This window comes from Bacillus rossius, chromosome 1, assembly GCF_032445375.1.
Source record: "Bacillus rossius redtenbacheri isolate Brsri chromosome 1, Brsri_v3, whole genome shotgun sequence".
Taxonomy (NCBI): domain Eukaryota; kingdom Metazoa; phylum Arthropoda; class Insecta; order Phasmatodea; family Bacillidae; genus Bacillus; species Bacillus rossius.
The window spans coordinates 26986445-27004859 of record NC_086330.1 but is presented as its reverse complement, the minus strand read 5'-3'; the positions used below and the strand labels follow the sequence as shown (position 1 = coordinate 27004859).

Here is an 18415-nt window from a genome sequence, read left to right as displayed (position 1 = left end):
ACCAGAAGTAGCATGATATAAAGTAGAAGTTTAAATACACTGAGTTTACTACCCTTTTTATGTATGGGAATAACCTTAGCTATTTTCCATTTAGTGGGAAATACTTGTGATTTTAGACTTGTATTAAATAGATGCAACAATAGAGGCATTAGAATAAAAGAGCAGCCTTTAATAATGAAATTTGGTATACCGTCAGGACCAGTAGACATAGTTGGTTTTAATGATTTAATTCCCCATAAGACCTGGCTTTCTGATAAGAATGATACAGGAATTGAATCGTGAATAATATCGGGATCAATGATACGAGGGTGGTTGGTGGATGGTACATATACACTAGCAAAGTACTTAGCAAAGACATTAGAAAGAATACCTGGATCATTACAGATATCACCATTGACATTAAGAGAATGAGATTCACTATAACCATTTTTCATAACATTGACATATCTCCAGAATTTTTTAGGGTTATTCTTAACCTTATTATTGATACCACGATTCCAATTAGTTTTATCACGCTTAATAAGATTTTTAACTAGTGCTCTATATTTAGAGAAAAGAAGGTAATACTGAGTATTATTGTTTCTTTTATAGAGTTTATGAAAGTGTTTTTTAGATTTTAAGGCATGAATTAAATCACCAGAGAACCAATAAGGATGTTTAGAGGCCTTACGTGTGGATAATGGAATGTGAGTATTGATTTTATCACAGAAACAAGATGTAAGTTGATCTACAAGAGCATCTACATCAGTGGTGTTATAATATTCATCCCAATTGTGGGTTTTTAGAGAGTTATATAGGCTTAAGTAATCACCAGCTTTGTAGTTTCTGAAAATAGAATCTGGAGTAAAATTGTGTGAGGTCGCCTCAATATGTAGTTTAATAAGTAGGGTAGGATGATAGATATCCTCTTTGACCAGAGATTCAACAGCTTTTTCAACCACACAATGGGATAGATTAGAAAGACAAAGATCTAGAAGATTATTGGAAGATTGTATTAGGTTGTGCTGAATTAAATCCAAATTAGATATGAAATCAAGTAGGCACTGAGCCTTGGATCTGACATGTGCACGGGCAATATTGAAATAGTGATTACCTTTCCAATCTATCCCAGGTACATTGAAGTCACCTAAGATAATCACATTATCATGAGAATTAACGAGTTTTTGTTCAAGAGCTTCAAAATACAATGTGAATAGATTAGGTGATGTAGTTGGAGGAAGATAAATATTACCCAATGTTAAGTACTTATTAAAAGCAATTTTAATATTAATCCATACGGCTTCTACTCCACGATAGTCATATAATTGAATTAGCTGAACAGAAGGGAATTTATGTTTATTCACTGCGATCAACACTCCGCCACCACGTTCCATTGATGAGAGTAGCGGATCCCTATCAGTTCTAAAAATAGAATAATTATCGGTGAAATAATGAGCATTGATACATCTTTCGTTGAACCAAGTTTCTGTTAGACAGATTATGTCATATTGAGTATTAATAAGATTATCAAAGAATTCAACTGATTTTGTTCTAAGTCCTCTAACATTCTGATATGCAATTTCCCATTCATTAAGATTGGGCATTCACTGGAAAGTGAGTAGGAAGCACTCCTCCAGGCCCTGGCATAGAAGTTGCTGGCGTAAAAGGTGACTATGTACTGCAGGAACTTGAAGCTCTCGGCAATTCTACCCAATTACCTCCAGGAGATGAATTAGTACTAACAATTTGGTCTTGATGCAGTTTTCCAAAGAAATGACTGATTAAACAGCCACTGGGCCAAAAAACAATATTATTAATTCTACTAAAATCTTCTTCCAGAACAGATACATGGAAGGAGGCGTAAGAATTATGCTTTGTCCGGAGCTTGGCCACTTTGACTTGCTTGAGATTTAGTTCGTTGGAAATATAATCTACGACTTCTTGTTCCGTGACAGACGGCTCAAAACGCGTGACAAAGAGAGCTTTTGTTTTTTTGTAAATAGGTTTAGCAATTGTTCTTAATGTTGAAACATTCCTAATGCCAATTTGCAAGGGATTTTTCTTACGATCCGTGTTAGATGATTTTCTATCGGAGTTTTCATTATTCATGGACTTGCGTGAATGTTGTACTACGGTAAAGCCGTCTTCGTCGACGGGCTGTTTACCGTTTTTCCTGATGACGTCGTTGGAGACACGCTGAGTTGTAAGTGGGTCACTGGTGGGCGCGCTGTTGCCAGATACACCGGATGACTCGACACAAACAGGTTTCTTGTTTGAGGAGACTTTTTTTACTACTTGACTGTATGAATTAACAGAATCAGTCTTAGAAGATAAGATCTGTTTGATCTGTTGCAGTTCATTTTTTATCTCTGCAGTTTCACTACGAGAGTCGATAAGAAGGGTTTTTAACACCATATTCTCGCTTTTTAACTCGTCAAATTTCATACTGAGGGATTTCACGGCCGAGATTAAGTCTTCCATGGTGGGATCCAGAAGTTTTACCGTCCAAGCTTCACTAGATGATTTTTGCTTCGATGAACTTTCACTTGCTTTTTCAGATATTCCCGGCGAATTAGAAATCACTTTTTTAGTAGGCGATCTGAACATTTTAGTAACCGTGTCAGGAACTAATTCAATGATCGTATCATTATTATCGGGTAATGAAAACCCATGAAAGTCGGAAAGATTAAGCAGCGATGAATCAATTATGAGTGAAACTCGAACTTAACGATGGTGAAGAAATAATAGCACATTGAAGCCGGGGAGCGCGCGCGCACGTCCGTCGGCTATGAACGCTCAGCCGTCACTGAGACAAATAACCTCAAAAACCACACATGTAAGTTTTCATCTGTCTAATTCTCTGTTAAATTAATCCTTCCTGTTTTCAATAAAATATGTTTGTATAACAGACACTATTTAAAAAAAGTTACGTTTTTTTCTGCAATGTTATATCATTGAGGGTTGGAAATGATCGAGCAGTTATGCTAATTGACAAAATACAGCGTAGTTTATCTGTTGGTGCTATTTCCATTACCTTTACAATATAGTTTAGGTATACAATTTTCTAGAGCTGGATGAACCTCAGTTCTCTGGTTTCGAACCGAACCACAGCAAAAAAATTTCGAACCGTGCCGAACCGAACCTCATACAGAAATAATTGTTTTGAATTAAAATGAACCGACCACCAGCATTTTGGTCTTTAACTGAATGGTGAGAAAGAAAGGTTCTCCAGCCATATGTAAAATTAAAACATTATATAGCTTAGCTTTATTAAAACATTGCAAAACATTTTATAAGTAAAGTTTATACAATAAATAATGAATGAAAGAAAACAGTTTAGAGAAAATCATATACTTTTAATTCATGAAGAAGTTCCATCTAAATTTCCAAAAGACTATCTTCCTTTTTCAGTGTACACCAACCTTCATTTAAAAAAATATAATATTATAAAGATGACGAACATTCAGCATAAGGCCACATAACATATTTTTGTGGTAGACATAACCTAACATTTTCAATAAGTAAAACTTTTTAATAGGACATAAAAAAAAGTTGAATGTGAATTAAGTTACCTATCTACCTACATTACAAAACCCGCTGGCTGCAGTTGCTGTTTTCTTGGAAGAATGCTGCTCGTCAGAAGAAACTTAGACATTTTTTGGGGTGGTTCTGGGTCATCTGGGTCGTCATTATCTTTTCTCCATTTGGAAAACTTAAACGACGTAAGCATGCTCATCGCAAATCACCTCAAGAACAATTATATTGTAAACGTAACGTAAGAAGTGTGGTTCGTTATAGGCTGTATCCGAATACTGGCCTAATGGATCCCTTAGCTAAGGGATCCACTAAAAGTGCATTGTAGTGGGCGCGGCCATCTTTGTGTTGAATCCGAATTCTCACAAGGGATGCCGATGCATCCCTTCACGCATCCACTAATTCGAGATTTCTAGGGATGCGACACTCGCATCCACTAACGCGTCCCTACATCCATTAGCTTCGGAATCGGGTTTTATTTTGTTTGTGTATAATATTACTTCCGATTTTCAGCATAATATTTGTTTAAAACATTATAAGCGAAAGTGATAACTTAAACAGAGACAAATGAATATGTTAATAAATATAATAAAAATACGAATTTAAACTTAAAGGATAATTAAAAACTCATAAGTATTTTTAAAGTTTACAATTTATAAAATGTATTTTATTTGGATCGCTAACATGTATAACATACACGTTACATTATTTTTTAATTCGTAGGTATTTCTTATTTACGTTTTGCTGAATATTCGTAGAAATCCCTACACAAAATGGCTGCGTGAACATTAGTACGACTGACAGTCAACAGGTGGTGCTAGTAGTAAAAGTATTCGGATACTATCCATCCATTAGAAATGCGTCCTCTACATTGTGGCTGCATTTGCTAAGGGATGTAGGGATGTGTGTGCTAAGGACGCATCCCTATGTATTCGGATACAGCCATAGAAATTTGCGTCGGAAAAAAGAAAACACGAGAAATAATGATGGCTGCCGCGACTACGCTAGTCAACTTAGTACCGTACTGTAAAATTTACTGGACCAATACTTTTAATAAACAAGATTAAATTAATATTTTCAGTACCTGACTGTTATAACCAAAAAGGCCAAAGAAAATAAATACATCCCAGTAATTTAAAATACGTAACTAATTAACGTAATCATTTTCTACCGCATTTGTCTTGTGTTAACTTGATCACATTAGTTTTGCCGAAATACGAGTGTTCTCGTACATGCGCGTTATTTTAACGTATGGGGTACGTAATCTTTGGTGATTTTACATTACTTCTCGTACACGCACTATAGTTAAAGGTATAATATACAATACCTTTGGCATTTGTACGATAGTTTATATTACGTAGTACGAGAAATGCATACAAAATTCTCTAAAGTAAACAAAAAACAAAGCGCGCCTATATGAAAAAATGCTACACGAGTTATGCGACAATTAATAATTTTTTATTTTTATTTTGTCTGCGCTTGAAACTGTTGAGGCGACGATTATGCGATAAAAGTCGGAATATTACAAGTAATGGAATTTTGTTGTGTTGTTTTGTGAATGGTCTCAAATGGGGGTTAGAAAATTATAAAAACCAATTTTTTTTTTAACGAACGTTCGGTTTTTCGAAAATATTTTAAGAGGTTTCGAACCGAACCGAACGTAAGGGTTCGGTTCGGTTCGAAATTTTCGAACTTCGGCCAGCACTACAATTTTCAATTACTACCTAAAACTCTTAAAAACCCACTTCGAATCCCACCTCGAATCCTACCTCGGATCCTACGAATCCTCGAATCCATAGGATTCGGTATATTCGACGAATCCAAGAATCGAAAATCCCATCCTTATTTTATTGTGATACCAACTATTAGTTTTTTAATGTAAGTGGCAAATCTTAAAAAAAATTTTACATTCATTTGATTTTTTTTAAATTATGTTTTGGAATGCAATGTATATTTAAAATTACCGCGAAAAATAAATTATGTCAATTACGGCTATAAATTTTACAGGATTTTTAAATGCTGTAATGAGGATTTAGGAACCCAATTTGGTGGCAGGCCTGGCATAAAGTGTCACAGTATGAAATTAATGGGAAAACATGTTTTCCACTGCTTTGTAAACTTGCAAAGGCAATGCTTATTTTTCCACACAGCAATGCAGGGGTGGAAAGGATATTTAGTAAGCCCAACTGTATCAAGACAGCGCACGGTCATGTCTTGAATCGCCAATGCTAAATGCTTTGTTGCATATCTCTTCTAGGAAGAATATGGCAGAATTCTAGCCAACAGTAGAAATGAGGAATAGGGCAAAACATCTGAAAAAGTGATATTTAAATACTGCCATTGGTGAAGTGTAGGCTATGTGTGTGTGTGGTAAATACTTGTATAAAGTGTTAAAAATTGAATTGTTTTGATTGAAGTATAGTTACGTACATTATGATCAAGTAATTTTCATAAAAATTGCATTTTTTTTTGTATTTTTTAATGTACAGGATTTTACAGGATATTTTATATTCAAAACAAGGATATTACACGATATTTCACATTTCAATCAAGGATATTGTTTTCAAAGTGGTGGCAGCCCTGGTTTAGTCTATTAAAAATTTTTTCATCTCGAGTCATGTCTATTATTTGTTTTATCTCTCTTAGAGGAAGACCACTCCTAGACAACAGGCAGGGTTACATCCAACCTCTTGAGTTCTAACCGGGTACATTACCACATAAGACATGGCTAGGGACCTGATATTTTTGCGAATGGTACTGTCACGCCTTTTCCACCATAATATAAATTTATTCTAAATAAACACAAAAATCCCAAAATGTTCATTTTAACAATGTTTATACCATGTAAACATTAGTTTGGTTATGGTAGCGGCTGTATTGATTAAATGGCTAGTACCAATTTACCGTGTTTTCTCGCATAATCGTCACACTTTTTATTCTAAAATCAAGTTTGAAAAGTAGGGGTGCGACGATTATGTGAGAAAAAGAAAATTTTTTGTTAGTTAAGGTTATTTATAAAAACAAAACCCATTCATGGAAAGTACGTTTATTTAAAAAGTGAAGTATAAAAGAGCACGCCAAACAATTTAAATTAATAAGTCATGCAACAAAAATCTTTAACTTTAAAAAGATAAAGAAAATTTGTGATCCAAATGCAAGCTGAACTAATACGCAACTCGCCGTATACACACCACGAAAGAGTGCGGGCTATTAGATGTAGATAACTCGGCACTCGTCAGAGAGCGCGCGCTGCATGCACTCGGCGAAATATCAATATTCGGCTACGTGTTTGCGGAAGCAACATAACCAAACAGAGAGCGAGCGTTGCATGTATCAGCGAGATATCAATATTTGGCTGCGTGTGCACGCTCTATACGAAAAGAAACATAACCAAACATAATAATTATTGCAACAAGCGCTGGCTATAATTTTGTAAGCGGTACACCGCGGCGATGCAGACGAATGGATGAAGGTTATAACGTTTAAAAAGTCTTTAAAAGAAAATGTACACATCAGACAATTTCGTGTTTCTGTTAATTAAATAAGTAAGAGGTAATGACTGAATAAATATTAGATTTATATTTTAAAATACATCGTTCTATACGGTTTCTAATAGCGGGACCAAAAACATCATGCGATGTTTACGCGAGAGGTTTTTTTTTTATCAAAATTTTGACGCCCTAAAATATGGGTGCGATGATTATGCGAGTGCGACGATTATGCGATAAAAGAGGGTCCTTGCCACGAAAGAGTGCGGGCCATCAAGTGTAGTTAACTCGGCACTTGACAGAGACCGCAGGTTGGATGCAATCGGCGAGATATCGATATTCGACCACGTGTGCGTGCTCTATACGGGAAGCAACACAGCCAATAACGAATGATGCCAACCAGCGCTTTCTGCATTATTGTAAGTGGTAGATCGCGATGATGCAAACGAACAGATACATTTAATAAAGTTTAAAAACGTATTTAAAATATTAGATTTCTACTTTAAAATACATTGTTTTATATGAAAAAGATAACCACAAAGAGCTCGGCATGTAATAGCGGGACCAAAAACAACATGCAACGTTTACGCGAGAAGTTTTTCAATTCCAATTTTGACAGCCTAAAATATAGGTGCGACGATTATGCGATAAAAGAGGGTAATTTGCAAAGGTGATGATGTACTTTGTGCTATACCTAACAAGTGATCTTGTGTATTTTAGACTGTTTTATGTATTTTGTTATTAGTAACCTGTACCAGCCCAAATAGACTTATTGTCCTTGGTGAAATTCAAAAAAATTTAATGTGTAATCCTTAATTTATAATTTCTGTATTCATCAGAAAATAAGTTGACTGTGATTGTAAGACAACCTCCAATTATACAAGACAAGGTTCCAAGAATAATTATTAACTAACCTTTTAGCTTTCCTTGATTAGTATGAAAATGCTGCACAGAATCACAAAAATATAATTAAAATATTTTTTTTATTATCGTGCCCAAATCTCTGTGAGAATTAAAAATACTTAACCTATATTTAAGGCCATTAGTAATGCCTCTGTAAATAATATGTTTTAACAGTAATACAGTATGTAAGTTGTTTAAATAATTTTCAGGCATCATAACCTAACTGTGGTACATGTGGTAGGTAAATCATCGAAACTTACAATTGATCTTTTCAAATAACTTTGATGATAATATTTTACCGTTTATAATTTTTTTCCAGGTTAATATTTATGTTTGCTTATGTTTTATGAATGTACTCTCCCAATTAATTACCATTTATAATATTTATGTATTGTTTAAGCCTATTTGCTTTATTATAAAACAGCCATGTAGCTGTAAATTTACCGAATTCTACCTAAATAATTACATTTTTATGTATTTATTGTGAATATTAGTGGTAGAACTTGTGTTTAAATCTTGTTCAAGTATATTTATTTAAGTGTGGTATTTTCCCATATGTGTAATGATGTCAGGTTACATGTGAGCTTCCATATTTGCTGGCAGAGTGTGTCTGTGGTAAGTTTAGTAGTCTCCTGGCCATTTTCATGGGAGTGTTTGTGAGATTGTGTTCCTGTATGTGTAATTTATTTGCAGTATAAATTATTATGTTATTATTTAGTAATAAATAAAATTATTAAACTTGATTAATCATTCAGCATATGTATAGATTTTCATTATTAATTAAATTTATCTGTATTATTTTACTAAATTAATTTAAATGTAGGTACCGTGGTTTCTCGCATAATCGTTGCACATTTTATTCTAAAATAAAGTGTGAAAAGTAGGGGTGCAACAATTATGCGGAAAAAAATATTTTGTTATGTAAAGTTATTCATGAAATAAAAACCTGTTCATGGAAAAAGCGTTTATTTAAAAAATAATGTTTAAAAGAGCATGCCAAACAATTTAAATTACCGTATTTACTCGCATATAGGTCGCCATCGCATATAGGTCGCACCCATAATTTGAGGTCTTGAATTTGGTATTTAAGATTCCCCCCATATAGGTCGCACCAGTAATTTAATGACGCGAACAGCCGGCGCGCCGTGCACGAAAGAGTTAACGGGTACTGTAAAACTTCGCTACTACGAGAGCTGATGATGGCGTGATAAATTGTTGTAACAACAAGTACTCGTAATAACCGAATATAGAAAATTGAAGTCAAGTTAGATTCCTGACTTCTTAAAATGTCTTAATTGTAGACTATAACTCGAAAACAGTGCTTTGTATTGAGAAAATGCACAGAATAAAAGTTGTAGTAAATTTAATTAAGAATAAAAAAGGCCTGTTATGATTTTTTATATCTACAGCGGTTTTCGTTATGGGTTCCGATAAATACTCACGCTAAGTGAATTCACGTCACGCGAGTTCGGCTATGCTAGCCGGCTGGTTATTTTCGTTCAAAACGTGGCGAAGGAACTTGTGTGGATCAGGTAGAAAACATTTGGCTATAAACAAAAGATAAGATGCTATCCTGAAATGCTGTAACATGTTTTTGGAGTAGATAATCACAGCGATGGACCGACAGGATGCGCTCTCGCCCTTGCTGTCAGCTATGTTTATTTTGACAGCTCAAGCAATTATCTTTCCCACGACCCTTCACAGCGTAAAAAAAAAAAGAAAAAAAAACACGTTCGAATGCAGATGGAAAAGTAACTATGCAGTAAAATAAATATATTTATGGCCCTGCTAAATTTTTCTATTCAATAAAATTCTAGGTATTAGTGATTTTTCAGCAGAAACTGCTGTGTGACTAATAAACAAATTGTATTTTAATAAGTTAAACTTATAAAGTATTTATTAACGGCGAAGGACAGTCGTATAAGCCCATAACAATATTTATTTTACCGAGAAGGGACTATACAACCTGGCTTTTGCGGCACGCTGTGTGGGAGGGGAGGAGGATGCTGACAGCTTCTCACGCAGAAGGTTGAAATAAGGGAGGGAATGTGTAGAAATGTTAGTTGGAGGAAAAGGGGGGGGGGAGGGTGTTTTTACATGGTTTGTGGCTCTGGGAGGGATGAGCCTTGAAGAATTAGCAGGGGATGGGAGAGGTAAGCGTCACGTCACGTATGACGGAAAGCCGCCGCTACCGCCAGCCTGGCGGGACGAGTTTCTTATGCTCTTGCAGAAGCTACCACAGTGGCTTTTCGTGGGATAGTGGACGCGCCGAGCTCGACTAGACACTGCCGCGTGGACAGTCTAGAGGGGTTGTATCTATTTTTAGCCTTCTTTTGTATGCCTGCCTGCTTACAGTACAGCTCTCGCCAAGATAAACGTGAACACATAGCGCCCAAATAAGTGTAACAGACTTGTTTTTCAGCCGATTTTACTCAAATTTTCGACTTTCTCTGCTCAAATTTTTCACTGTTTCTCAAAAAACGGTCGTATAAACGGAATGGACGCATCAGAGTGGGGTCGCATCGGCGGGATTCTACTGTATTGAAAAAAAAAATCCTCAAAAATTTTAAAAAATTTTTCTTCACATATAGGTCGCACTTAATTTTTTCCCCATCAAATCTGGTAAAATTGCCGCGACCTATATGCGAGTAAATACGGTAATACATAATTCATGTAACAAAAACCTTTCTTCAACTTTAAATAGAAAAACTAAATCTGTGACGTGAACGCAAGCCACTTGAATCTGTGACTAGAACTAACACGTAACTGTCGTAGTAGACGCTTGCCACGAAAGAGTGTGGGCAGTCAAATCTGACAAGAGAACGCACGTTGCATGCAATCGGCGAGAATCGATATTAGACTACGTGCACGCGCTTTATGCGGACAGCAACAAAACCAAACATGAATGATGCCAACTAGCGCTGGCTACATGTTTATAAACAGTACACCACGGCGACGCAGACAATCAGGTAAAGGAAATAACGTTTAAAAATGTCTTTATAAGAAAATTTACACATTTCAGACAACTTTGTATTTCCATTAATTAAATAAGTAAGTGGTAATGTCCGAATAAATATTAGATTTTTACTTTAAAATACATTGTTTTATACGGAAAAGATACCTACACAATGCGCTCGACATCTAATAGCAAGACCAAAAACATCATGCGACGTTTACGCGATAAGTTTTTTTTATCTCAATTTTGCCCGCCTAAAATATGGGTGTGACGATTATGTGAGTGCGATGATTATGCGATAAATGAGGGTATACATGTGGTGATATGAATATTGAATACTGAGTATTTATTTAGATTTATTTAAAATACATATTGAATTCACACTTTAACCAATGATGTTTATAATATCAATGCAGTCCATTACAATGCAGTACATAACAATTAGTTTTTAGATACATTTGTTCTACAGCCAGTATTAATTTTTTTTAGTGAATAGTAAAAAAAAAAATGGCATTGGCAAGTAGGGAGGTACTTATATGACTCAAAATTCATAATGTGCAGATTATTGTAATTGGAAGGTTCTCTGTGAAGAATTGGAATCTAAGAACTTTTTTTAGCACCCAACTAACAAAAGTACTGATAAAAAATTTTAATTTATTATGTTAATAATTATTTTAATCTGTAAACAGTTTTCATTCCTGGCATCTCCGAAGTAATTTTAGTTGTGCCCTTATGGTTTACTCTAATATTTATACCAGTGCTGGCAATTTTTTTTCTCCAGAAAATTAGGCTTTTTGTTCTTACCGTCATATTTTAAACAACTTGCAGTTATGTTTAAAAATTACTCTTTTATCACTTTTAATATTGTCATGCAAGAATACTTTCTATTTGAGATAATATTAAATAGTTGGTATTTAATATTAAAATGTCAATTTGTGTTCACCTCTGGTGCAACCAAAACTTATAGAAAATTTTAGCAGTAATTTTTATTAACAAAGTAACATTTTATAAAATTTCTTAGAAAAACACAAAAATCCTAGGAAAAAACTGGGATTAGGTTCTGCCATTAGGGTGACCACCCTCAATCAGATTAGGCGTGTAGCGATAATGGAGGGTTGGGTGCTACTTGCATCCTGCCCTACCCAGTCAGGCCCGGGGCTGGCTGGCCACCCTTGTTGCTAGAGTCCTCGTAACAATACTATAATGCTTTTTTTTTTATATATATTTGAAAGAAGTCCTAGGCCTTAAATTATTAATTAGTTTAACAAAGCAAAAGATAGCGCTGGCTGCATATTGGCGTGCCAAACTTGTATCTTTTCCGGATAACATATTGTCGTGGACCTCTCTTATTTTAGGCAATTTTTACTCAGCATTTTACCCAAGTTATAGAAAATCTTTACTTCCTATTACATATTTTATTTGCTTTCATTTCATATTTTAATCACAACTATCCAGTTTCATTAGGCATGATATGAATTAATCTATGGAGTATCGTGATTCACCATAGACATTTGTTGATCATATAAACTCTACAATGTACAGAATCAAATCAGGGCCCAATAAATCTTACAAATTTTAAAATGAATTGTGGTTTAATTGGTTTATTCTTATCTTTGTGTAGTGTCACAACCTGGGAAAAGAAAAGCATCTTCGTCTTCGTCATCAGATAGTGAAGACACGTCCAAGGCAGTAGTTAAAAAGAAACCTATCACTGCTATGAATGGCCCTGGGTCAAAGCCTGCTAAGGTTGCAAACAATAATGTGTCTTCAAGCAGTGACACTGATTCAGATGAAGAAGATACAGAACAAAAGAGTAAAACGCCTGCAAAACTGAATGTTTCCCAAGTTCCCAACTCTGCGAAGAGAAAAAGAGAAGACAATGAATCTTCACCATGCCCACCGAAGGTAAAAAAGCAGTAATTTTTCCCATTCATTTTCATACTTTTCAATGTGTAACTAGGCCTTTAAATTTTTCATGTTTGCATTTTTTTTCTCTCTCCTGTCTTGTATATAGAGACGCATAAAATTGTTGCTCATAATTAGTGTATGATTTCAAAACACCACTTAAAATAGTGGAAAATGACGTCCCATGCAATTTAAGCATGACTAGATTTTTTTTTGCCTGACAAATTTCTTTTATAAATACATAATTGCATCATACATGAATTTCTGTATCCATTCATGAATATTTGAGAATTTAGAAATTTCGTGCAGCAATTAGATTTTTGTAAATCATAAAACAGATAACTGCCAATGCAGTGTGCAATGATAGAATATTTTTACAGTAGCACATTCGTCTAATCTGAGCTGCAGCAGCAGGCAGAGATGATATGCTTATCTTAATTTCAGATATCTAGCATTTGAAAAATAAAAATAAAAAAACGCTTGTTCACACTTTTTTCTACTAGTGATCGGTTGGATTCCAATCTTCTGAAATCTGTATCTCAAATTAAAATCTTAAAGAGTATCTAAAATACAACCCTACGAATCCAAATCTATGTATGAAGTGTCAAAAATAAAATAATGTACAAGAAATAGAAGAATATTGACTATGGTGTTGAATAGAGGTGGGATGATACCACACTTTCGATACTCGATTCTGTATTGTTTTTTCAGTTCGATACTTTCGATACTCCAGGGAAAAATATTTTCCCATTAAGTAAAAATAATTATTACAAATAACATAAATTAGTTTTAAACTATTAATTCCCTCTTTATTACAAAAATACAAACTGCAAACAACTTTAAATACTTGAGTATAAAAAATAGAAGCGAAACCCAAACTATCTTCAAGCGAGTTAGCCCTTTATTTTCCAGTACACTTTCTTTTACAGCGAACAAATGTAAATAAAAAGAAAATCAGAAATTTTTTCTTGTTTGTTTCATTTTACAAACAACTTTATGGAACAGAACAATTTTAAATAAAATTTTAACATGAGAAACGTAAAATACAAAACAATCTGATCGTAAGAAAACAATAAAAAACTGGTATATTCAGTTCAAAGATTAATGAATGCACAAAATATGAGATCCGTGCCTTGGTAAAGCGCGTGCACCATTTTCATAATCATTGCTAGTTTGCGCCACTAGTCGCGCTTGGTGCTGGCCATAGATGCTACTAGCGAAGTGCACAGTTCCTGATACTATCCATATCTATGGTGCGATAAAGTTATTTTTTTACGTTTACAAAGGTAAACAATGAACTTTTTCAAAATAAAAGCATTAAAACGTAGTTTATCAGGAGGAATATAACAAAAAAAATTGTGAATTTTAGGACTTTTCCGCTTCGTAAAAACAGATGAAACGGGAATTTATTTTTAAGTGTATGTTCCGGGAAAGTAAACCTTTGTAAAAATAGTACTTTCGGCGGGACCAAAATTAATCGGCGTATGACATGGGAAAATGTATGAAACGGGAACGTATCATCGATGTACTACTGTAGTTGTATTTTGTACGATGGCGACTCAAAACCTAATTCAATACAAATGAACAAGCATTCCGGTATCGAAAAAATGTATCGAACTTACAGTTTCGATACTCGATACTTTGCGATACCGTCAAGTATCGAAGGTATCGAGGTATCGAAGTATCGAAAATCCCATCACTAGTGTTGAAACATTCAGCCCTTTAAATGTTTGTTTACAATCTAAGTTTCCATAGCCCAATATATATCGTAATTTTATTTATATAGTTATATGTTCTTAAAAGTAAACAATCTGGGAGAATGGTAACAGGATAGGAAGAAAAAAAATTGACCTAATGAACTTTCTTAATTTTGTCTAATATTTTTCTTCAAATCTTGAATCCTTCAAATACTAAGGGTTTGTTGGTATTCGAGGATTGGACTGACCCATCCCTAGTTCCGCAACATTAATAATGCATAATTAATACGTAACAAATTTAGCTGATATATTCTAACCAAACTTTAACTTAATCACTGTTTGCCTTGTTCCCCAGAAGATGCTTTTTACAGAATTACAAATTTTTATATCAAAAATTACATGGTTGCTACAAGACTAGAAAACCGGGAAATGTCAGGGAAATAAAAATGGTCAGGGAATTCCGGGAAATGTCAGGGAAAATACTACGAATTCTGGAAATTTTATATTTGCGTATAATTCAAACAAAGCTTTGTTTTGATTCGCTTGTACCGCTACCGAACAACTCCGCTAAAAGGCTGCTGCTTAAGGCACACGGCAACTGCAACGTTTTTTTTTTTTTTACTTGGTTTGCGATTGTCCGTTGCAATAGGCTGTTACAACCACCCACCATAACTTCTGGCCAATCCAGGCACTCATTTGTTCACAAGCGAATCCGGCCTTCATTTGTTCGTGTTTTTCTGCTTTTTAATTTGCCCTTGAGACTTTTTATTATGTTCCGTTCCATGCAGTGAACTACAGAACGGGCATGGCGTCGTTTATCTTTTGAAGGCTATTTTCACGTGGAATAAGGTGAGTTCAAAGCTTATTACGTGAATTTAAAGGCGTTTTTCAGGTGAAGTTAGTTTTTGATGCGATCATACGAAAATAAAGTGCATTTTGATAAAGAGGCAATACCAATTCTCATTTTGAAAACTACCAAGCTGATACGAAAACACGTGGCTTTTGTGTGCGGTTGTTTTGCATTTTTTCTAGCTATTTTTTTTAACTACTTTTTTTTCAACCGTTATAATCCGTGAGTTCTGTTGCGTGACACTTATTACATTGTGTATAAAAAAATATGCATAACTGAACATGTTTTTCCTCAGAATCGTTAGTTAACATTGTAAGATTGTAATAGTATTGCATGTTGTAATGCTGCTATTGTAATTCTCTAAGTAGGCCCGTTATATTGCTAGGTGTGAATTTGTAATAGTTTTTGTATTTGTGTAGTTGTATTTTTTTAAGAATCCATAAACAATAATGTTTTAACCTAACCTGAAAATATGTACTTTTTTTTTAACTAAACTAAACGGAAATATACAAAAATTTCAAAAGGAAAAAAGCCATTCGCATAATAACTTAAGATAAAAAACATCTAGTCGCAGAAAAAAATTAAAAAATTAGGAATACTAACATTTACAAATGAATTCATATACAACATTAATTTTCTGCTATAGACACCAAACCAAATTTAAAAGAAACAAAGATATCCATTATCATAATACTCGAGGCTGCAATAAATTGAGACCCATACAACACACCACTACTCAGTTTGAAATAGGAATAGAGCACATTGGCAGAATACTATTTAATAGCTTACCTTAAAAAATAATGGAAATCAGCAACATAGACAAATATAAAGCTTCCATAAAAAATACACTTGTATGCAATCCATTTTACAATTTATAAGAATTTATGGAGTATACTGCTGAAAGAGTTCTGGTTACAGCCAGACTCCCTTGTATAGCTACAATGCCTAACAACAATATCCTAATACCCTAAATCCTGCTTAATTTTTTCCCCTTAATAAATATAAGAAATTGCTTGACATATCATGTCTATGGGTATGTATAAAATAAATAATGTTATATTTGTACCTAATTCAGATTATCTGAAAAAAATTTATCACTATTTGTTTTACTTCAAAGTTATATGTATGTAAAACTAAATATGTATGTGTATTTAAAACTATGTATACGTATAACTGTAAATATGTAAATGACATGTTCCATAGCCTTATGGTTTCTACCAAAAGAAGGCTCAATGGAATACAAATAAATAAAAAAATAAAAAATAAATAGCTTAAGAGATGTCGAAGAAAACTACTTTTAAGGAGAATTGGCTCAAGGAGCCACAGTTTCAGCATATCAAACCCTCTGCTAAAAACATAAATTCTGCGTACTGCACTTTGTGCTACAAAAGTATTCAACTCAGCAATATGGGTCGAAGAGCTCTTGCCAGCCATGTCGAAGGAAAAAAACACATTCACAATTCTGCCGTCAAAAAAACACACAAAAAAACCTTTTTTTACCTCATGTTGAAATTTTTATATTACATTTAATCATATTCACGTTAGTATTTATGGTATGTACTTAAAAAGAAAGTCAGGGAATTTTTCTCTTAAATTTCTGGAAAACAGGGAAAAGTCAGGGAATTCTAAGATTATATTTCTGTAGCAACCATGAATTACAGAATTATTTTTTTAATGGTAGCTGATGTGTTGTAAAAATGTCAGTGCAGTATAATTAAATTTTAGTAATTAGGAAAGGTTTATACTATTAGATTATGTTATGCAAAGTAATTATGCCAATTTGCCATGGTTATTTTGAGTAAAAAATAAAACCATACATTACCAAAATATGGCTTTTTTACAAAATGAAATCTGTTTTAAAATATCACCACAAACTCTTCTCCCTATCCATTGTAAAAAATTACACTTTTCTTAAAAGGATAAATGTTTCCTGCTAGATGAGTTGGTATAGTTTGCTGCTCGAGAAATTTTTCTCTGTCTACTCATAACTACTCTTCAAATTTTAATAAAAAAAAAATTGATATGCTTGAAGGGAGTCTGATATACTTGCAATTCCTTGTGGAGTTTTGTGGTAGTCCTGTAGCTAATCTGTTTTGCATCAGATTTTGACTGCTTTTATTTACTATGTAATCAAGATAAAGTTTTCCAATAAAATGTTCTGTTTTCCTCATTTAACCAATATACTTAGGAAAAACAATTCACTTTAAAAAATAAAAGCAGCATGTAATTGCTTAAATGTTTGTACAGAATAGCTTAAACTAAAGATTTAGGAAGTGAATTTTACCTTTCTTTAGACGATTATGTAATTCATGTTAATTTAGCTGTATTTTGTGTTTTGCCTCACATTTCAATGTTATGCTGTGTATTGACTTAAATTTTCGTGTTATTTCAGTTCTATAACTATTCACCAAATAATGTTGCCTCTAATAATTAAGTTACAAAAAAAAAAGTACCACTTTTGTCATCTATTTTTCTTGCTGTGTACACAAGTTCAAAATGGTTGTATGACATGTTGGGAAAATCTAAATGTGTTAAAAAGGAGTTAACTTTTTAAACTAAGTTGCATTTGATGTAGTTGTAAACACAAAATTCCAAACTTTGCTCACTTCTGGCTTGTGTCACTCTAGTTTTACTGCACATATTGTTTTTGTATTCTTCTTTAGCTGTTTACAGAATATGTATGATTTTTTTATTATTTTTTTTTTACAGAAAAAGCCAATGTACTCTAATTTTGTTCCTGCTGGAACACTTAGTCAAGAGAAGGCTAGCTTTCCTTCACAGAGGCAGGATCAGGTGAGAAAGATTACTAAGTGGTTGCAGTGTTGGAACTGGCTTACCTTTTTTTTTACGTAGAAGAATGCTGGTTTGCTAGATATATATGAAGGGATAAATTAAACCCACTGCATTTGATTGGTTGAGCTAGGTTTTAGTAAAGAACGCAGGCTTTTGCGGCCAATTCTTGGAGTTGTTTGGCTTCTGGGTTTGTAGCCACGTCGAAGGCAAAGATATCACTGACATTTCGGTTGACGTTGAAATCGCCATCATCAGGAAACTGTTACCTGCTCGCTCAGTAGGTAACCGCTTCCTGTTGATGGCGACTGCA

General features: G+C 34.0%; 1 protein-coding gene across 2 annotated transcripts in view; it reads left to right on the top strand.

Moving 5' to 3' along the window:
- Positions 1-18415, top strand: part of LOC134533419 (nucleolar and coiled-body phosphoprotein 1) — a 70931-nt gene that overhangs the window by 34694 nt on the left and 17822 nt on the right. For both annotated transcript variants that reach the window (XM_063370952.1, XM_063370944.1), the window contains 2 exons: positions 12482-12765; positions 18022-18105. In XM_063370952.1, the coding sequence (XP_063227022.1) occupies positions 12482-12765; positions 18022-18105 (368 nt within the window). The remainder of the gene's footprint in view (positions 1-12481; positions 12766-18021; positions 18106-18415) is intronic.